At 45.0% G+C, this 23,122-nt stretch overlaps 1 protein-coding gene across 12 annotated transcripts in view; it reads right to left on the bottom strand.

The window, feature by feature from the left end:
- The window catches only part of STAU1 (staufen double-stranded RNA binding protein 1), a 74,124-nt gene that overhangs the window by 13,401 nt on the left and 37,601 nt on the right, over positions 1–23,122 (bottom strand). For all 12 annotated transcript variants that reach the window (XR_016215793.1, XR_016215794.1, XR_016215796.1 and 9 more), the window contains 2 exons: positions 22,406–22,571; positions 10,618–10,716 (listed from right to left, as the gene is read on the bottom strand). Coding sequence is in view for 8 of the 12 variants with exons in the window: in XM_089307061.1 (XP_089163187.1) it covers positions 10,618–10,716; positions 22,406–22,571 (265 nt within the window). In the remaining 4 variants the exon portion in view is untranslated. The remainder of the gene's footprint in view (positions 1–10,617; positions 10,717–22,405; positions 22,572–23,122) is intronic.

Here is a 23,122-nt window from a genome sequence, read left to right as displayed (position 1 = left end):
TCTGCCTCTCCTCTCTCTGTGTAACTCTCATTTTCAAATAAATAAATAAATCTTAAAAAAAAAAAAAAAGGAATAAGGGGCTAAATGAGTGGTATAGCAGGTAAAGCCACTACCTACAACGTTGGCATCCCATGTGGATGCCAGTTCATGTCCCAACTGCTCCGCTTCTGATCCAGCTCCCTGGTATGGGAAAAGCAGTAGATGGTCCAACTGCTTGGCCCCTATATCCAAGTGAGAGACCCAGAAGAAGTTCTTGGTTTAGGACTGGCCCAGCCTTAGCCAATATGGCCATTTGGGGAATGAAACAAAGGATGGAACACCCCTCTCTCTATATATATAACTCTGCCTTTCAAATAAATAAATTAAAAAAAAAAAAAAAAAGAATGAGAGGAATCTCTAGACAATGATAAAGTGTGGATTCCAGCATGTATGAGTATTAAGTGAAAAGAACCAAGCTGTTGAAGAGTATATACAATATGCTAACTTTAATGTAAGTGTAAGAATAACAGGCTATGGGCCGGCACTGTGGGCATGGCAGTTAAGCCACTGCCTGCAATGCTGTATCCCACATGGGTGCCAGTTCAAGTCTTGGCTGCTCCAATGTTGATTCAGCTCCCTGCTAATGCACCTGGGAAAGCAGTGGAGGATGGCCCAAGTGCTTGGGTCCCTGTACCTATGTGAAGACCCAGACGAAGATCCAGGTTTTGGCCAGGCCCAGCCTTGGCCATTGCAGCCATTTGGAGAAAATGAAATCAAATCTCAGAGAAAGAAAATATTACCCAGATTATGGATAGGCAAGACTACCATTTTTTTAAAAAAGGGAACAGGTTGATTATGCATGCACACAGAAGCATACACAGCTATCAATACACACATGTGTTCATAGCATGTTTTTGCACAGTGAAACACAGGAAGAATAAAGCAGAAACCAGTGAAATGAGCAGGTGGGAGAGACTCACGAGATACAGGAGGAGATGGGAATACAGTTTTTGAATGGCTTCAACTTTTTTCAACCACTTAGTCCTTTATGTATGAAAAAACTGAAACTAAGTTAACAAAGAGGAGGAAATAACCGAAAACTGAATATGAGCAGAAACCTAACAATATTAAAGTGATTACTTAATCACATGAAAGGAAAATAAAAACTGAATCTAACCTACATTAGCTATGGCACTCTTCTAAAGAAAACAGGTAGAAGACTCAACACCACCAGCTTCCTGTAAAGTTACAGCAACTAAGACACCACGGGACTCCGTGAGGATGAACAGACCAGTAGGACAAAGTACAGGGACAGGCCCAAGCATGTGAGGTCTGTGACTTTTAGCAAACACAGCAAACAAATGAAAATCTGTTTTTTAAAATGGTAGTGAAGTAACCAGAAATCCACACAAGAAAAGCAAAACCACGCCCCCTACCTCACACCACTAACAAAAACCAACTGGTGCTGGACCACAGATCAAAATGAGAAACTAACAGTTTCAGGAAAGAACTTCTGACCACGAGGGTGGCAGAGAGTTGAACACAGAAGACATCAACCATAAATAGAAAACTGAAATTATTCAAAAGTTTAAAAAATTTTTTAGTTGCTCATTGAAATACTATTTTAAAAGTATTTGGAACATATGTATCTGACAAAGAACTGAGATGCAGAATAAAGAACTCCTACAGCTCAACAGTAAAAGACAAACCACTCCATTTAAAAAATCAGCAATATTTGAAAAGTACTTCACAAAATAAGATCTCTAAATGGTCAATAAGCATATAAAAGTGATCTTCATTAGTCATCAAGTACAAATTAAAAAAAGGAATTTGTTTATTTTTTTGAATGGCAGTCAGAGAGAGGCAGAGGCAGAGAGAGCGCTGGGGGTAGGGGAGAGGGTCTTGCATCCACTAGTTACTCCCCAAATGGCCGCAAAGGCCAGAGCTGGGCCAACCTGAGGCCAGGACCTAGAGATTCTTCCAGTCTCCCACATGGGTGCAAGGGCCCAAGGACTAAAGCCACTTTGTACTGCTTTGCCAGGCCACAGCAGAGAGCTGGACTGGAAGTGGAGCAGCCAGGACTTGAACCAGCACCCATATGGGATGCCAGCACTGCAGACGGTGGCCTAACCTGCTACGCCACAGTGCCACCCCACTGCCCCGAGAAATGCAAACTAAAGCCAGTGTGAAATACACACAAAGAAACACTCCAGATTACCTAAAATGGAAGACTGACAATATCAAGTGTTGGCAAGGATGTGGACCAGCTAGTGGGAATGTACACAATCACTTTGGGAAACGGGCAATTTTTATTAAACACCCATCCTATGACTCAGCAAGTCTAAATACAGTGTACACAAGACTTACATAACAATCTCACAGTAGCTTTATTCGTAACAGCCCTCACGGTGCAAACAATGTATAAGTGACACTGATTTACATTCACACAGAAGACTACTCAGCAATAAACTACTGATACATATACATGGATAAGTGTCAAAAACTACACTGTCCATAAGAAACTAGATACAAAACCACACATATTGTATTGTGGTCTAAGAATGAGGAAAACTGATGCATAGTAATAGATTTCAGAAAGCATTTTTTTATAGATTTATTTACTTGAGAGGCAAAGTTATAGACAGAGGGAGGGAGCGACACAGAAAGATCTTCCTTGCATTGGTTCACTCCCCAAATAGCTGCGTTGGCTGGAGCTGGGATGATCCAAAGCCAGGAGCCAGGAGTCTCCTCTGGGTCCCCTACGTGAGTGCAGGGGCCCAAGCACCTGGGCTATCTTCCACTGCTCTCCCAGGCCATTAGCAGAGAGCTGGATTAGAAGTCCAGCAGCCCAGGCCAGGGCTGTGGTATAGTGGGCTAAGCTTGCGCCTGCAGCTCTGGAATCCCATATGGGTGCCGGTTCATGTCCCAGCTGCTCCTCCTACTACGCAGCTCTCTGCTGTGGCCTGGGAAAGCAGTGGAGGATGGCCCAAGTGCTTGGGCCCCTGCACCCATGTAGGAGACCCGGAGGAAGCTCCTGGCTCCTATGTTCGGCTCAGCTCTGGCTGTTGAGGCCATCCGAGGAGTGAACCAGTGAATGGAAGACCTTTCTCTCTGTCTGTAATCCTGCCTCTCAAATAAATAAATAAATTCTTAAAAAAAAAAAAAAAAGTGGAGCAGGCAGTATTCGAACCAGTGCCGCAGGTAGAGGCCCACCTACTAGGCCACAGCACCAGCCCCCCAGAAAGCATTTTCTTTTGGTTCAGGGTTAACTTTTCCAGGGGCAAAGGAAACTTTTAGAGATTATGGCAGTGCTGTATATTTGGATCTGAGGTATGAATTATAGTTTTGTAAATATTAAAATATTGTGTTGTACACTGAAGACATGGAAATTTTACTATATATAAAGCCCACTTCAGTAGACTGTTAGCATGTTTGGGAAAGAAACAAGTAACTTCAGAACAGAATGCTTTGATGACAGTACTTTTAGTGGAAAGACAGAAGGGACTGCTGGGGCTGGCACTGTGGCGTAGAGGGTACAGCCACCGCCTGCAGTGCCGGCATCCCAGAGGGGCACTGGTTTGAGTCCCGGCTGTTCCACTACCAAACCAGCTCTCTGCTATGGCCTGGGAAATCAGTAGAAGATGGCCCAAGTCCTTGGGCCCTACACCCACATGGGAGAAACAGAAGAAGCTCCTGGCTCCTGATCGGTGCAGCTCCAGCCATTACGGCCAATTGGGGAGTGAACCATCGGATGGAAGACCTCTCTCTCTACCTCTCCTTCAATCTCTGTGTAATTCTTTCAAATAAATAAATACATCTTTAAAACAAAGCAACTGTAAAGATGTCGTGAACCCCACAGAGTAGTTCTGCTGTGGACGATGTGTCTTAATAGACTGAGGATGTTGACAGCTTCTTAATATGGGAAAACAATGTTTCAGACATGGAATGACAGAAGAACCCTGTGGTGCTCATTTTAAAATGCACAGATTCCTAGCTCATCTGCTAAAAGGTCCAAAAGCAACGACGGTTCCACGGCAACAAGTCTCCCTGTCTCTGCGCACCAGTGCCCACTAGAAGGGCTCCTCAGAGGAATGGTTCAGGTTGTTTCTATCAGGAATTTCCATTTTCACTGGGGCCAAAGCGGAAGCATGAGAAATTCAAAGTAAGGCTGAAACAATGTGTTGTACTAAAAAGTAAAATAGCTTCCCAAATTGAAGAGTGGAGGTATAAAGGAAATTTAAAAAGGAAAGAGTGTCAATATACTGCACAGGAATAATTAGTCAAATACAAACAAAAACAAAAAGCTCAACCCTTACTTCACAGGACACATAAAAGTATTTCAAAATATATCACAGGAGCCAAAACTGGTCTACAAGCTAAGTGGCTACATGCAACCAGCACCCCACACTGGAGTGCTGGTTCAAGTCTCGGCTGCTCCACTTCTCATCCAGTTTCCTGTTAATGCTCCTGGGAAGGCAGCAGAAGACGGCCCAAGTACTTGGGCCACTGTCACCCAAGCCAGAGACCAGGATGGTGTTTCTGGCTTTGGCTCCCAGCCTGGCACCAGCCATGGCAGGCATTTAGGAAATCAATCAGCAGATGGGAGAAGCGGGGGTGGGGAGAGAACGACTCTCTCAGGCGCAGACATGTGGTCTCTCTTTTAAAATTTACTTATTTGGAAGTCAGAGTTACAGACAGAAAAACAGACAGACAGATCTCCTACCTGCTAGCTCACTCCCTAGATTGCCACATGGCCATGGCTGGGCCAGGACAGAGCCAGGAGCCAAGAGCCACATCTGAGTCTCCCACATGAGTACAGGGCCCAAACACTTGGGTCATCCTCTGCTCCTTTTCCAAGGCCATTAGCAAGCAGTTGGATTGCAAGTGGAGCAGCCTGGACTTGAATTGAGGCCCATATGGGATGCTGTTGTCAAAGGCAGCACCACATGCTGGCCCCTATGTTCTCTCTACCCCTCCCTCATCTCCCTTTCCTCCTCCCTCTCCAATAATTTTTTTTTTTAAAGCAATACATCTATACTGCTATACATGAAAATACTATAGGAGGGGATATAAAGAAAAGTTTTTTCTTTACCCTAGAATGCCAGCACAGAAAACACAAAAATCATTTTTGACCTTCACGATCAATGCTGATCAGAATCACCAATGACTGCAAGATATGTGAAGGCAGAACCAGTGTGTGTCCCCCTGCAGGTTACAGGTGAATTACCATGGGGGAAGAAGTCTCCTTAGAGTGGAGACCATCACATGCAGACCAGTGAAAATAACGGACAAAGGTCACTTCCCCAACACTGGAATGAACAGATCACGAGATACTCTGAGGAAAGACCAACATTGGCGATCTTGCTAAAAACCACATAACCCAAATCCAATCATGAGGAAGCAGGCACACACCCCCAAATGGAGGGCCATCAGAACAAAATAACTGATCTCCAAATCTGTCAATGACAAGAAATACAAAGAAAGGCTAAGGAACTCAACAGGGCGATCTACACGTCAACTATGAAAGCCAACTTGACATGCGAAAGGGGAAAAGATTCCTGAAGGGAATCATTTAGACAATTAGCAAAATATGAATATAGAAAGTAAATCAGGCCGGCGCTGCAGCTCACTAGGCTAATCCTCCGCCTTGCGGTGCCAGCACACCGGGTTCTAGTCCCGGTCGGGGCCCCGGATTCTGTCCCGGTTGCCCCTCTTCCAGGCCAGCTCTCTGCTGTGGCCCGGGAGTGCAGTGGAGGATGGCCCAAGTGCTTGGGCCCTGCACCCCATGGGAGACCAGGAGAAGTACCTGGCTCCTGCCATCGGATCAGCGCAGTGCGCCGGCCACGGCGGCCATTGGAGGGTGAACCTATGGTAAAGTGGTAAAGGAAGACCTTTCTCTCTATCTCTCTCACTGTCCACTCTGCCTGTCAAGAAAGAAAGAAAGAAAGAAAGAAAGAAAGAAAGAAAGAAAGAAAGAAAGAAAGAAAGAAAGAGAAAGAAAGAAAGAAAGAAAGAAAGAAAGAAAGAAAGAAAGAAAGAAAGAAAGAAAGAAAGAAAGAAAGAAAGAAAGAAAGAAAGAAAGAAAGAAAGAAAGAAAGAAAGAAAGAAAGAAAGAAAGAAAGAAAGAAAGAAAGAAAGAAAGAAAGAAAGAAAGAAAGAAAGAAAGAAAGAAAGAAAGAAAGAAAGAAAGAAAGAAAGAAAGAAAGAAAGAAAGAAAGAAAGAAAGAAAGAAAGAAAGAAAGAAAGAAAGAAAGAAAGAAAGAAAGAAAGAAAGAAAGAAAGAAAGAAAGAAAGAAAGAAAGAAAGAAAGAAAATAAATAAATAAATCAGGGCCGGCGCCACGGCTCACTAGGCTAATCCTCCGCCTTGCGGTGCCGGCAACCCAGGTTCTAGTCCCAGTCGGGGCGCCAGTTTCTGTCCCGGTTGCCCCTCTTCCAGGCCAGCTCTCTGCTGTGGCCCGGGAGTGCAGTGGAGGATGGCCCAAGTGCTTGGGCCCTGCACCCCATGGGAGACCAGGAGAAGCACCTAGCTCCTGGCTTTGTATCAGTGCGGTGCGCCAGCTGCAGCGCACCAGCCGTGGCGGCCATTGGAGGGTGAACCAACGGCAAGAGGAGGACCTTTCTCTCTGTCTCTCTCTCTCTCACTATCCACTCTGCCTCTCAAAAAAAAAAAAAAAAAGTAAATCAGGTTACACTGCGATACTAAATTTTCTCTCTTCAACAATTAGATCGCGGTTACTTAAAAGAATGTTCTTCCTCTTTAGATACACACTGAAAGAATTACTCGATATGATCACTATGCAATGAATAAATATACCAAAATGCCACACTGTACCCCAAAAATATGTACAAATACTATGTGCCCATTAAAAATAAAAATTATTTAAAAAAAAGATACATGATGAAATACTAGGAGTCAAAGGGTATGAGAACTCTTACTTTTAAATGTTTCAACAAAAGCAAAAAATAGAACTTAAAATATGCACATTCATAGAAAAACAAAAAGCAAAGATCTGGCCTGCTGGTGAATCTAAGGACAAATTCACTGTCCAATTCTTGCAACTTTTCTGTAAGTTCAAAATTTTTGAAAATAAAGTTTAAAAATGGCTTGGAAAGAGAAGTGAGCCCAGAAACAGCTGTGCAGGACGTGAGGCCAAGACAGGTCTCAGCACAGGGCCTGCGCCCCTTGCAAAGGAGCAGGGGCACTGGGAAGGACCTAGCCCACACAGGAATCAACGGAGGGGTTTTCCAGGATGTGCCCAGTGCTCCCTACACCAGGGCCTAGAGTCTGGAACACTCCTTTCCTGAACAGCGCTTTCCACGGATTCACATTAGACTGAAGATGCACAGGGCAGCTACTGACGGCTCACTGCGAATTCACCTCCCAAACGGCAGCAACAGCCAGGGCTAAGCAGGCCAAAGCCATGAGCCAGGAGCTTCATCCAGGTCACCGGGATCTGTAGCAACAACTGTCCTTGTCCACTGCCACCTAGAGCCCACCAGCCTAAACCGGGAGCTGGACTTGGACCCTATCTGGTAGGATCATGACACTTTCTAACTAAAACTATGATTTATCAAAAGCCACACTTTAGGAGTGTGCACTGTGGTACAGCAGGTTAAGCCACCAACTGGGAAGCCCACGTCCCATACCAGAGTGTCCAGGACTGAGTCCCGTCTCTGCTTCCGACTCAGTTTCTTGCTAACACCCCTATGAGGCAGAGGAGAGCCCAAATACTTAGGTTCCCGCCACCCATGTAGGAAACCCAGATGGAGTTCCTGGCTCCTGGCGTAGGCTTGGCTGAAGCTGGACCCTTGCAGCACTCAGGAACTAACACAGTGAATGCAAGATCTTTCTTTCACTGTGACTTTGCTTTTCAAACAAATAATTAAAAATTTTTTAAAAGGCCAACCTGTACACATTTTTCTATAAGACTGTACAAATGACTCGTCTTTCTGTCTATTATTAAACATCTAGCCCAGCTTCCAATGTGACAAATTTTACTACCAAAAACCAGTAAAAAATTAACTACTTTGGTTAAGTCTATTTTAATAAGTCTTCCCTGAATACACAATACTTAAGATTGGCAGGTAATCTTCCATATGCAACAGAAAAGAAAGCCCTTACTCAGTCTAATAACAGAAACAAATGTGAACCTCTGGTATGTTATTAAACGTTAAGAATTCATACGCTCAAACTCAATCTACCACCCACCCCTGCAATGTTTAAAACTTTTACTTTAGGCTGGCGCCGTGGCTCACTAGGCTAATCCTCCGCCTTGCGGCGCCGGCATACCGGGTTCTAGTCCCGGTCGGGGCGCCGGATTCTGTCCTGGTTGCCCCTCTTCCAGGCCAGCTCTCTGCTGTGGCCCGGGAGTGCAGTGGAGGATGGCCCAAGTGCTTGGGCCCTGCACCCCATGGGAGACCAGGAGAAGCACCTGGCTCCTGCCATCGGATCAGCACGGTGCGCCGGCCGCAGCGCGCCAGCCGTGGCGGCCATTGGAGGGTGAACCAACGGCAAAAGGAAGACCTTTCTCTCTCTCTCTCTCACTGTCCACTCTGCCTGTCAAAAAAATAAAATAAATATATTTTTAAAAAAACTTTATTTTAAAGATATTCACCACCAGAGGGCGCTCCAAGAACTTCTCCTAATGTGACTACTTGGCAATTCCCTCCTAAGTGTTGCATGGCACATATCCCTGGAAGCCGAATCTGAAATCTAAACAAAAGTGGAAGGGGAAAGGAAGAAATCTGACCGTAGTGTCCCACAGAGCAAAAACATCAATGGGAAGCTCTCATTAAGGTTGCAGGCTAGGGGCCAGCGCTGTGGCTCACTTGGTTAATCCTCTGCCTGCGGCGCCGGCATCCCATATGGGCCCCAGTTCTGTCCCGGTTGCTCCTCTTCCAGTCCAGCCCTCTGCTGTGGCCCAGGAGGGCAGTGGAGGATGGCCCAAGTGCTTGGGCCCCTGCACCCACGTGGGAGACCAGGAGGAAGCACCTGGCTCCTGGCTTCGGATCGGCACAGCGCCAGCCATAGCGGCCATTTGGAGAGTGAACCAACGGAAGACCTTTCTTTCTCTCTCTCTCTCTCTCTCTGACTATAACTCTACCTGTCAAATAAATAAATAATAATTAAAAAAAAATAAAAAGGTTGCAGGATATACTCTGACTCCCGGGGCAGCAAGCCAGCGGTGAGAAGCTTCAGAGGTCAGGGTCCTGGGAAGCCCAGGCACCCCCACTCTTCAGTCTTGGCAGCCCTGGTGCCACAGCAAAGCTTTAATGGGGCAAAAGAAGCATGTCTTCCCTTTTCAACAACAGATGCCCACAGAGATCCCACAACTTCTCAGGGTACAGCAGCCCTTTCATTCTCAACTGACAAGCAGCCCTGCCTGTCAGTCCAGACCGCCCTTGGCTCCATCCTCCCCCACTATGCCCCAAGAGGGAGCCAGGTTGGGAGAGCCACGCACCAGGGGACAAGATGCCAGCTCCAGCCCTGTGAGGAGACTCGCAGCCCAGAGGGAACACTATCAACCTGGTCTTGCCTGCTAGGGAGTGGCCCAGCGCACCTCTACAGCCCACCTCTGACCCGGTACACAGGGAAGCATGCCAGATGGTCGGCGAAAGTCCCAGTCCTTGGTGAAAGGACCAAGGACAGAACCCGAGGCGAGCTCAGGGTGCTGACACACAGTAGGAAAAGGTCCTCATTTTATGACAGTTGGGCATGAAATCTGGGTGTTACCTGTAACTGCAACAACAAAGCTACAAAACCCAAGTATTTATAGGGAAACAAACTTCTAATGGGTGGGCTCTTAGAGTCTGCAGAGTAGGGAAACTCTAAAACCACCTCATTTCTAGTCTGGATGGATCATGCTGTCTTTGAGGGAAACAGATTAAATGCAACTTATTTTCCATGTTGAGCAAATAGCTAATTATTATTTTTAGATTTTAGCAACAAATGAGGGAGAGACACGGCACTATGACTTCCACCTACATCCTTTCCAAATTACTGACAAGATTTTCAGGGAACACTTAGAGAGATTGTTAATACTGTGGGGACTGATGAAAGCTCTGGACTCACACTCAGGAGCTGAACCAAGCGCCTCAGGAAGCTCAGACAGGCAGAGCCCAGAGCTAGGGACCCAGAGTGAAAACTTTTTATTCTTCTAGAAAGCTTTTTATTCTTTTTAAAGATTTATTTATTTATTTGAAAAAGTTACAGAAAGAAAGAGGGACACAGATCTTCCATCTTCTGATTCACGTCCCAGATGGCAGCAACAGCCAGGGCTAAACCAGCAGATTCATCCGGGTCACCCATGTGAGTGCAGGGATCAAAGCACTAGGGCCGTCTTCCATTGCTTTCCCAGGTCATTAGCAGGGAGCTGGATGAGAAACAAAGCAGCCGGCACAGAAACCGGTGCCCATAATAGATGCTGGCATCAAAGGCAGCAGCTTTACCTGCTACGCCCCAACACAAGACTCCTAAATAAAACTTTAAATGCAGTTTGGATCTTAAATGTGGACGTTCACACTAAGTAAACATTATTCTAATCATGCTTCAATGTTATTTAGGAAAAAACTCATCCCTAGGATGAATGCTACCAGGATTCTATAATATAAAGTGCTATGTGTAAAATAAACTTACCTCAAAATTCACAGGCAGGTTCCGTTTAAGCGCGATCTCAAACACTTGACTTATTTCAGATTTATTGAGATTCTCCTCTTCTGATTCTCTTCCATTCACCTAAAAGAATAATCGTTTAGTGGTTAACACTTAATAAAACCATCAACATACCAGCGGCGATGATACATCTTACAAGCAAGGAATCTTGGCTTTATGGATTTAAACCAGTGGCCAAGGCCAAATGTTTTTTTAAAAAAGCATCCTGTCCAACTTCAGTCAAGACGGCCTCATAAATATATCATAACCAATCTACACTTAACAGACTTTTGGGTATGAATCAGTCCAACTGTGGGGCAGCGACATGTGCCACCGCCTGGGAGGACTAAGTTCCACAGTACTTGAGTACTGTGCAGCAGCATTCTGCAGAAGCCACACTTCAGACACAGCCACGTGGGACACGGTGAGTTCAGGGATACGCCTCTCCACCTGAAGTCTGAGCTCTTCTTACTCGGACACAAAGTCCCTGGAAGCCACTTCTGAAAGCATACAGTAAAACAGAAGTGACAAAACTGCCGTGAATCTTTCTTAACTGATGTTGGCAAAAATTCAAGATGCAAACTAATAAAGTCCCCTTGTATACAGTCTTCCCGCCAGCGGCGGACTGAAGCCAGGGAACCTCTCTGCACAGTGAGAACCCAGATTTCAAATCATGTTGTAGCGATGACACAAGACACTTGGTAACCTCAAAAACAGCGAAGACTCAAGGCAAGAGAGCAAAGATTTTCTGCACACTAGTGCTTCTCTTTTGCCGAAGAACTTATAAAATGCTGATTCCAGGATTAGATCTACGTGACAGAAAACAGTGGCTGAAATTGGTCACAAACAGGCAAGGGGTGGGACTATCCAAGATTTTACCTGTTTGCATTTCCTGATGTCTATCTGGTAAATCCACCCTCACTGGAAAAAATACTACAAGGTGTAGCTTAAAAATGGGACAAATACAGCAAAACTCCAGGCTGAAAAAATTTTAACACAATCAAGGGTATGATCCTAGATAAATCTATTCCAGACGTTATTTGTAACTGTTTCTCATTCCACAGTAAGGTTTTCCTGCCAATTTGGTTTAATTTTACTCACAGCCCAACATTTCTGTTGTTTTATTAAACTAAACATACTTGCATGCATTTTTGTTGTTTAAATCCTAAGTAGAAAGAGGACTTAATTTTTTAATTCTTGCTCCTAAAAGCCAGGAATCTCCAAGCAAGCAAGGTACCCTACAGGCCTGGGGTTCTACAGAAGTTTGAAATTTACTTTTTAAAATACATTTTTACCTAAAAAAAAAAAAAAAAAAAAAAAAAAAAAAAAAAACACGAAACACTATATTTTTACATATTCTTGAATTTTTATTTTCTGAAAGGGAGACAGATCTCCCTCTCACTGATTCAATTCCCAAATACCCACAACAGCCAGGGCTGGGCCTGAAGCCAGGAGCTCGGAATGCAATCTTGGCGGCACAGCCCCAACTACACGAGCCATCACCTGCTGCCTCCCAGGGTACAAATTAGCAGGAATCTGGAATCAAGAGTGAGTGGAGCCAGGACCCAATCCCAGGCACTCGATGATATAGGATGTGGGCATCCCAATCTGTGCCTAACACTCACCACTATTTCTAAAAGTATCTTCAATAAATAGTACTAGAAAAAAAAAAAAGCTGTCTACATGCAGAACAATGAAACAGGACTCTTACCTCATACCACATTGAAGATTAACTCAAAACAGATCAAAAACCAGACAGATCCAAGAGCTGAAACCATACAACTCTTAGAGGAAAACACTGGCACAGAGCTTCCTGTCTCTGCCTTAGGCAATGATTTCTTATGACAAAATTATGGACAACAGAAAAAAAATTATACTCCATAAAAATTAAAAACTTTTGCACATTTATCAAAATACTTAAGATAATGCACACAAAGAGAATTGCAAATAATTTATCAGGGGATTGATATCCAGAATATACAAGGAACTACAACAAAATTCAAAAATGAGTAAAAGACTTGAATAGCCATTTCTCCAAGGATATGCAGAACAGCCAACAGGTACACACAAAGATGCTCAATATCAACCATCATGGGGGAAATGCAGATGAAAACCCTGATACAATACTACTTCTCGCCCACAGGGATGGCTATTGTCAAAACAACAGAGAGTCTTGGGGAGGCTATGGAGAAACTGCAAGTCCTGTGCACTGCTGATGGGAATGTAAAATTGTACAGCTGTTGTGGAAAACAATTTGGTGTTTTCTCAGAAAGTTAAACATAGAATTACTACATGACCCAGCGATTCCACTTTCAGATACAAGCCCAGAAGAACTGAGAGTAGATACTCAAGAGATTTCTACCCCAGTGCTCACAGCAGCATAACTGACAACAGTCAGCAAGTAAAATAAGTCCAATGTCCACCAACAGAAAAATGTAAACAAAAAATGGAATATATCCATATAACTGGTTATCAGAATAGCCTTAAAACGAAAAAAATTCTGGGACATGTTACATGAGTGAACCTTGGAAACAGTACAGTGAGCGTAATAAGGCAGATGCAGAAGAACAGATTTTAGAGCGCACATTTTTAAAGAAAACATTGACTGACTGATCTTCCATGCATTGGTTCACTCCCCCAGATCACCCCAACCGCCAGAGCGGGGCCAGGCCAAAGCTGGAAGGCCACATCTCTGTGCAGGTGTCCTCTGGGAGTGGCAGGGACCCAACGACCTGGGCCATCAGTTCAGCCTTCCTGGGAGCCGGATCAGAAGCAAAGTAGCTAGGACTCAAACCAGCACTCGGGTATGGAATGGGGGCATCCCGAGCAGCAGCTTACCACCTGCCCCCAAATGTAATGTTTTTCAAAGAATTTTTAATTGATTTGAAAGGTAGGAAAAGAGTGACATTTTCCTTTTTTTTTGGACAGGCAGTTAGTGAGAGAGAGACAGACAGAAAGGTCTTCCTTTGCCGTTGGTTCACCCCCCAAATGGCCGCTACAGCCGGCGCTGCGCCAATCTGAAGCCAGGAGCCAGGTGCTTCCTCCTGGTCTTCCATGCGGGTGTAGGGCCCAAGCACTTGGGCCATCCTCCACTGCCTTCCCGGGCCATAGCAGAGAGCTGGACTAGAAGAGGAGCAACCGGGACAGAATCCGGCGCCTCAACCGGGACTAGAACCTGGGGTGCTGGCACCTCAGGCGGAGGATTAGCCTATTGAGCCGTGGCGCCAGCCAAGAGTGAAATTTTTCATCCATACTCTACTCCTCAAATGACTGCAACAGAAGAGGCTCTGCAGGCCCAGGTCTGAAACCTAGAACTCAACTTGGATCTCCATATGGATGATAGGGACCTAAGCACTCGGGCCACCCTAATGCCTCCCAGATCATGCATCAGCAGGAAGCTGGCACTGGTAGCAGAGACCAGACTTGAAACCAGGCACTCCACCATGGAATGCAAGCACGCCAAGTGGCATGTTAACCACTGCAGACACCTGTTCCTGAAGCGTACATTTCACACCTAGAGGTTAAGATGCTGCGTCCCACATCAGAGTACCTGGGTTCAATTCCTGGATCCAGCTTCCCCTCACCATAGACCTTGGGGCACAGTGGGGATGGTTCAAGTTAATTGAGTTCCTGCCACCCATATGAGAGACCTGGATTGTGTTTCCAGCTCCTGGCTCCAGCCTCAGCTCAAACCTGGCTGCTGCAGGCATCTGGGGAGTGAACTAGCAGATGGAGCTAATACAATCTGGCACCTCACTCTCTGCTCTCAAATAAATACAGAATACCTAAAAGGAAAAGTTAATGTAACAACCACTTTACATGAGGTTCCCAAACCAGGCAAATGCACAGACAGAATTAAGGTTCCCAGAGGCCAGGAATGGGGGAGAGTGCAGTTCTTGTTTAATGGGTACAGAATATCCACTTGGGATGATGAAGCAGCACTAACAGCAGAGAGTGGAGATAGCGACCCGATACCAAAAATATATTTAATACCACTGAACTGTTCACTAGAAATGATTACATCTCTTGTGTATGTTTTACCTCAATTTGAAAAGCAATAACCAAACAAGTATGTTTTTCACATCATCAACACTTGAACTTGTGCCAACAGGTTAACCCATTATTGTACACAGATTAAAGCTTTGTGAAAGTAGCTTGATTTGAAAAGTATCCACAGATTTTTAATAATGAACTATTAAAAAGTATAATCTCATGCTATATCAATAACAATATTCTCTCTACATGTAACCAGAACAAATTTTGGAACTAAATGGCAGCTGAGGCTGATGTAAGACTCCGATGGCCAAGCAGATATCAATTTTCAACTGGTTTGTTCATTATATCAGCCTATTGAGTTTTAACTTTTGTGTGTGTTGTGTTTTTAAGATTTATTTTTTTGAAAGGCAGAGCTGTTGACAGAGAGAGATCTTCCATCCACTGAGTCTTTCCCCAAGCAGCTGTAATGAATAGGTTTGGACACAGTCAAAGCTAAAAGCCAGGAACTTCATCTGGGTCTCCAAGATAGTTGGCAGTGAATCAAGTACTTGGGCCATCTTCTGCTGCTTCCCAGGCATATTAGCAGGAGGCTAGAGCAGAAGCATAGCAGTCAGGACTTGAACCACCACTCCAGTATGAGAAGCCTCTGCTGCAAGTGGTAGCTTATCCTACTGTGTCAATCCGTCTCTTAATTTTTAATTATAATTTATTTCAAGAATATGGAAAAATACTGAAAAAAATGTAATAGGCAAGTGTCCTGGATTTCACAAATGCTAACATTAAGTACTACCACCAGATTTTTTTTTTTTTTATTTTTTATTTTTTTTAAATCTGAGAGGCAGAGACCAAAAGAAAGACATCTCCAATCCACTGGTCTACTCCCCACATGTCTACAATGGCCAGGATTGAGCCTATCCAAAGCTAGGAGCCAGAAGGCAATCCAGGAGTCTCACAAGGGTGGCAGGAACCTAACTAATTGAGCCATCACTGCTCATAAATCCACTGAAGAAAGTCATCTTTGTTCCACAATTACAAAATGTTTTCATTTTTAGATTTATCAACACTAATAGAAGGATCAATCCAGTGTTTTCATTTTAGCATTGTTTCTTCCCAATTACCTGGTATACATACTTCCTTTTGTATCTGTCCACTTATTTTATGTACACTAAGTGGTAAGAAATAAATGTTGGTGGCCAAACATTATAAAGCATCAAATACTGCCACACACACTTTTCTCTTTTATCCAAACAATAGGGTCCATGTTCTTGTTACAAAATATTGTGTGACGAAGTCCTTCCTGTTGATCAACTAGAAGAGAACACCACACTTCCTTTTTCATATGCCACAGAAACACACTATTCACTTGCTGATTCCTGAGGTTGGGAGAACCCATCCAATCTATCATCTGAACACTCACACTTGGGGCCGGCACTGTGGTGCAGTGGGTTAAAGCCCTGGCCTAAAGCGCCAGCATCCCATATGGGCGCCGGTTCCAGTCCCAGCTGCTCCTCCTCCAACCCAGCTCTCTGCTATGGCCTGGGAAAGCAGTAGATGGCCCAAGTGCTTGGGCTCATGCACCCACGTGAGAGACCTGGAAGAAGCTCCTGGCTCCAGATGGGATCGGCCAACCCTAGCCATTGCAGCCATTTGGGGAGTGAACCAGTAGACGGAAGATGTCTCTCTCTCTTTGTAACTCTGCTTTTCAAATAAATAAATCTCTAAAAATCTTCAAAACATAAACTAATCACTTCCAACATAACACATAAATACACACAGCCAGTACAAACCAGATCACAGTGTATAAACAGTAACAGCTCTGCATCTTGATCCCCCCCAAAAGATAACAGTGGCCCCTGCATTAGTCATCTGTTTCTGTAACAAAATACCTTAAGCATTCTGAGAAAGGAAATCGGGTCTTAGAGTCTCCCAGGTTTGGAGGTGCCAGTAGGGGCCTCAAGTGGTGACGTCCTTCTCACTGGCAGAGGCCTGAGGTGGCGCAGAGCATCACAGGGCATGAGGCACAGAGTGTCTGTGTCTACCTGGCTTCTTCTCTATCGGCAGTCTCTCTCTGTCCTCATACAGCCACCAGGATTCACTCGTAGTTTAGGCCTTAACGACCCGATCCACTCCTAATCATTCCCCAAAAGACCATCTCTGAACACCATAATTACATATTAGGAATCTGCCATCATTATCCTAAGACTCTGGCAACTAAATTCCCAAGTTCAGAGAGACTAATGTTCAAACCCTAACAGGCCTTCTCTCTTGCACCCATGTGTACATGTACCACACTCTGGACCCCTTGAGATCAATGTATATTCACTGATTAAACCATTTCCCAAGTAACACACTTTTAAGTTACTCCTGTTTTTCTCTATTGCAGATAACCATAGGTATGACCATCTTGCTCTAAACAACTCATAAAGCCATACTTTATCAGCACAAACTTTTAGATTATACAACAACAAGGGCCCGTGTTGTGGCACAGCGGGTTAAGCCATCGCCAGTCTAGCCTGGCTCTTCTGCTTCCAATTCAGCTCCCCACTAATGTGCCTGGTAACACAGCAGCAGATGGCCCAAGCACCCATGTGGAAGACCCAGATAGAGTGCCAGGTTCCTGGTTTCAGCCTGGACCAGCCTTGACTGTTGCCGCCAATTGGAGTGAACTAGCAGAAAGCAGCTCTCTCTCTCCATCTCTGTCACTTTGTCTTTCAAATAAATAAAAATCTTTAAAAAAAAAAAACAAACAAACAAAAAACAAAAAAAAACAACCTCATGTACCCTCCCAACCCAGATTTGCATCTAACACTCCTCCTGGGAACGTGCCGCCCCTGCTCTTCTGCTAGTTCTGGTCTCAGCTGAATTGGCTCTTTCCTGGAGAGACTTCTCGGAACACCTCACCATGACTACAAACTAAGCTGGACATGTCATGTTCTCCTAATCCTGGCTCCTTGGTCATCCTAGTACTCACTGACCTTTTTGATGACAGTAATGCGAATATCATTCCATTAAGCGCCATAGAGGTGAGGACAATTCTGGCTATTCTCTCCTCAGAGCTCCACTGCCCTATGGATAAATGCTGGCTTTATTGGCTATTGTCTAGAGGAGGTGATCAATCCACCACACAACCACATGCTCTACAAATATTCAATGGAAAAACCGACCATTTGTTTAAAACAAAATAACTTCTAATGCTGGCAGGCTGTTCTATGCCCTTCAGGCAGGAGTCTAAAATGGTCTCACCTTCTAAGGAGGAACATGGACATACATGTCACCATGGACACCACAGATAATCCCATGCACAGGCCTTGCCTGAATAATTCCACTTGGAGGACTGCGGCTCACAGAAATAATCACAGACATATACACAGATTCTAATACAAAATTTTTTCCTTACCCATTTTATAGCAGGGAAAACAGCAAACAGCCTAAATAAGCCCCTGTTGAAAAAGTAAGCTGGTTCACTGCAGGAACTTTGCAGCTATTTAAAAAGGCATATTGAACTTGAGTCCTCTGAGGAATCATGATTTACCATATTCATAATACCAGAAGAAAAGCTAACCGAGTATCATCCCAGTTTTATAAAATAAAAAGTTACTTCAAAAAAATTTCATGGATGGGGGCATCTGGCATAGTGGTTAAGATGTAGCTTAGGGGGGCCGGTGCTGTGGTGCAGTGGGTTAACGCCCTGGCCTGAAGCGCCGGCATTCCATATGGGTGCCGGTTCGAGACCTGGCTACTCCACTTCCTGTCCAGCTCTCTGCTGTGGCCCGGGAAAGCAGTAGAAGATGGCCCAACTCCTTGGGCCCCTGCATCCATGTGGAGACCAGGAAGAAGCTCCTGGCTTCGGATCAGCACAGCTCTGCGGCCATCTGGGGAGTGAACCATTGGATGGAAAACCTCTCTCTCTCTCTGCCTCTCCTCTCTCTTTCAAAAAAAAAAAAAAAAAAAAAGATGTAGCTTAGGATACCTGCATCCTATATCAGAGTGCCTGAGTCCAAGTACCAGCTTCACTTCCAATTCTACCTGCCTGCTAATGCGCACCCTGGGAGGCAACAATGATGGCCTGAGTGCTTGAGCCCCTGCCATGCAGTGAAAGGCAGAGTTACAGACAGGCAGAGGCGGGGGGCAGGGGGTCCTTCCATCCACTGGTTCACTCCCCAGATGGCTGCAACAGCCAGAAGCCAGGAGACAGGAGCTTCTTCTGGGTCTCCCACACAGGTACAGGGGCCCAAGCACTTGGGCCATCTTCTACTGCTTTCCCAGGCCATAGCAGAGAGCTGGATCGGAAGTGGAGCAGCCGGGACTCGAATCGGCGCCCATATGGGATGATGGCACTGCAGATGCCGGCTTTACCTGCTAAGCCACAGTGCTGGCCCCCAGATTGAGTTCTTGACTCCTAGCTTCAGTCTAGCACAGCCCTGGGTGTTGTGGGCATTTGAGGAGTGAACCAGCAGACTGGAGATCTCCTTTTATCTAATTAAAATGTTTTAAATGTCTCTCCTTCCTCTCTGCCACCTACCTACCAGAATGCCTGGTAAAATGAAGGGGAAGCACACTCATGCAATATATTACGTTAAAGAAGCCTCATTCTATGAAATGAGCCTTTGTTTATGAAGCACTGGTTAAGGCCAGTCTTGGAGCCATTTCTGAAAGGCTCTGTCTCTACTTCTAACTAAAAGAGCCAAAACAGGGCCAAAGGGGAAGGAAGTTGAACAGCACAAGTAGATTCCTCCATGACTCCCAGCACAACTCCTACGGACTTCAGATGACACAATGAAAGCAAAGCCCGGAGTGTGTCTGCTACAGCTACTACCCTCAGGACTGTGCCACCAAGGCAGCTCTAGTGAGCAACTCTCTATCAGGCCAGAGACACCGAAAGGCCCTTTTCCTCTGCAGTGTGCTGTGATTACTCCCACAGAAGACCAGAGGGGGACGGGGAAGCACTAGTAACACTTGTATCTGTGGTCCCCAAACACTGATCCTACTTTAGAATTACTCCAGGAAGACAGTAACAAAAACAAACTAGGCAGACGCCAGATTGCTGAGTTTTACTTGAGACCTACTGCATGAAAATCCTGTAGCTTAGGAATTTGTTTTAAAACTCGGCAACTCCGACAGACAACTCACATACCAGTGTCTAGCAACTACTGGCTAGAAAAAAACTGAGAAATACTTCCTCCAAATGACTCCAGTTAGATTAGCATCAAAGCCAAGTAAAGAAAAAAAAAAAAAAAGAAGACGACGACCCCCAGAATAACTCTTGTTATATCACCTTCCGGTGTTTTAGCAAATCTCGCCACTCGGAAGCTCATCCTGTGAACTTCACTAAACTTTTCCCTTTTATTTGGGGGAGATGGCACTGTGGTGCAGCAGGTTAAGCTGCTGCCTACACCACCAGCCATACTAAATGAGCATCAGTTCAAGTCCTGGCTGCCCTACTTCCAACCCAACTCCCTGCTAATGCACCTGGGGAAGCAGCAGCAGATGGCCCAAGTATTTGGTTCCTGCCACCCATGTGGGAGACCCAGATGGAGCTCCTGGCTCCTGGCTTTGGCCTAGTCCAGTCCTGGCCATTGCAGCCATGAGTGGAGTGAACAGTGGATGGAAGATCTGTCTCTCCCTCTCTCTGTAATTCTCTTTCAAATAAACCAATCAATCTTAAAAACAAACCAAAAAATGTTTATTTGGTCCTCAATGGACCTTGGAAATAGATCATCTCTATTGACTATGTGATTACACTGGAAAATGGGACACAGCATAACAAAAAAAGGGACAAGACACTCCTTATGTCCAGTCATGAAGCCAGAGTGGCAACTGGACTCAAAGGACCTCAGCAAGCCCCTGCCTGGGTCCACTCAACTCCATATGGCCCCCTCACTCACTTATCATGAGGTTCTGCACATGATCTACTTGTTCTTTGTAAACTGATCTCCTGGGGAGGAAAAGTCAAAGGCTACCCAGCGATATTTTCAAGTAATATGTCCTATAGGGATTAACATGAAATCATAATGTTTTTCTATGTGTGAGTTTCTTCTGACCTTTGGTAACTAGATTGGTGATGACTTCATACTGCCAGAAATATTTACTAATGCTTGGACCCCTCAGTATCATGCAGTCAGATTTCTTAACAATTATGTTCCTATTTAATCATAACAAGTTAAAATCGTTTTTTCTTATGTTAGTTTTAAAACATGAACCCACATTCTTTAACATGTTTCTCATCCAAAAGTGGGGGTTTTCGAAAAAGGTGGATATGGTACTAAAAGTCACTGGACTGTACACATAAAATGGTGAATTTAGTATTTACTATTATGATCTTTTTTAAAGGTTTGTTTATTTATATGAAAGGCAGAGTTAGAGAGAAGGGAAGAGACAGAGATCTTCCATCTGCTGGTTCACTCCCCAAATACCCCAACAACCAGAGCTGAGCTGATCCAGAGCCAGGAGCTACTTCTGGGTGCAGGGGCCCAAGCCCTTGGGCTGTCTTCCACTGCCTTCCCAGGCCATATTTGATAAGAATTTTGCCTCAATGGAAAAAGTTCAAGAGTGGGGATTTTATCTCTCCTTCTTTTGAACCACGGCCATGGGCCTGTGTGACCTACAGAGTATAGCAGAAGTGATAATGTGATTTCTGGGCCCAAGCCTTAGGGAACAGACAGCTGCTTCCCCCTGCTATTGTGTAGGATGCCCACTCTCAGAACCCAGCATGTAAGTGAGGAAGTGTGCAGATCCACCAACACAGGAACGAAGGCCACCAGGCCAGAGCCCCAGCTCAGCTCCCCGCTGACAGCCAGCACTCAGCAGCCATGTGAGTGAGCCATCTTGAAAGTGGATCCTAAGCCGGCGCCGCGGCTCACTAGGCTAATCCTCCGCCTTGCAGCGCCGGCACACCGGTTCTAGTCCCGGTCGGGGCGCCGGATTCTGTCCTGGTTGCCCCTCTTCCAGGCCAGCTCTCTGCTGTGGCCAGGGAGTGCAGTGGAGGATGTCCCAAGTGCTTGGGCCCTGCACCCCATGGGAGACCAGGAGAAGCTCCTGGCTCCTGGCTTTGGATCAGCGCGGTGCACCAGCTGCAGCGCGCTGGCTGCGGCGGCCATTGGAGGGTGAACCAATGGCAAAAGGAAGACCTTTCTCTCTCTCACTGTCCACTCTGCCTGTCAAAAAAAAAAAAAAAAAAAAAAAAAGGAAAGTGGATCCTGCACTGCACTCTAGAGCCACCTCAGCCAAAGCTATATGTGGCAAAGACAAGCTACCCGTGCCAAGCTCTGCCTAAGCTGCAGATTCATGAGCGAAGTAAACGCCTGGCAATGCTGAAGCCATCACTAGTCTGGGAGGGTTTGCTATGCAGCAGTGACAGGCACTTCTATGTAATACAGCTTCACAGCACTCTCTGAGCTGGGGCCACTGGTCACCGCAGACTCTGACGAGCACGATCCTAAGCACTGAAGAATGCTTCGTGCACGTCCTTCACAAAGCAACTGAATCACAACTTCCAACATGCGCACGCCACATGACGTCACTCAAAACCATCCCAGAGTGGAAAGGGCAGCCTGAGATTGTCTTGCTGAGAAATTGTAAATAGAGGGAAAAAAGTTGGGGGCAGGGAGAGTAGTCCAAGAAAAGTTACAAGGCACAAAATCTTGTAGACTATCAAATAATAAAAGTTAGGGCGAGTTGTAGATGCATCTTCTTGGAAAAAGTAATTTTAGGCGATGTCTTTCATACCTCTGCTGCTCTGCCCAAAGTGTTCAAGGAGCCTCAACCCTGCCCTCCTTACCTCCAGCCTCTCGGGCGGCGGCTCATTCTGCAGGATCCTCAAAGCTTTAGCAGCAGCATCGTGTTTCGCAGCCTGTCTCGTCTTTCCTTTGCCATTAAACTGCTGTCCTCCCACAGAAAGTTCAACTTGATAAAGCAGAGGTGGTACTGGAAATGGGTAAAAGTACCTAAAAATAAAAGGGGGTCAGGAAAATTACGGTCTCTGGTAAGTCATCCATACCTGCTCTGGCAACTCCAAGTATCTCCTTCACCATTAATCCTAATCACATTAACATCTGCTTGCTAATAATGACTTCTCAATAATACATCAAGAGACTGTATAAAAATCTGAACTGGATTATACACAGATATTATGTGGCAATTTGAATTTATGTTCCATAAGACATATGATTTTATACATTAAATGAGTTGAATTTATAATACTAATCTGTTCTGACAAAATCTAAAATGGATTAGGCTTTGATTGAGACAGAAACTTAACTGGCTCTTCTTTCAGAAACTTTAGATTTGCACTTAGAAGTCTCCACAGTAGGATGGGAATTTTAAAGCAAGAAGTCTTTCAGAAAGGATACTCACTTCAGGAAATCCCAACATCTACACACTAGAAAAGCCCAGATTTTTATACATCAGAGCTCATAGTTTTAAAACGGCTTTGCCTGCCCACCTCCCTTACTTCAAGAAGGGTAGCAAGATAAACATTTCCATTCTGATCATCAAT

Source organism: Oryctolagus cuniculus, chromosome 11, assembly GCF_051225735.1.
Source record: "Oryctolagus cuniculus isolate XC-2025 breed Fujian yellow rabbit chromosome 11, ASM5122573v1, whole genome shotgun sequence".
In the NCBI taxonomy this organism is placed as follows: domain Eukaryota; kingdom Metazoa; phylum Chordata; class Mammalia; order Lagomorpha; family Leporidae; genus Oryctolagus; species Oryctolagus cuniculus.
This window is presented reverse-complemented; position numbering and strand designations above follow the sequence as displayed.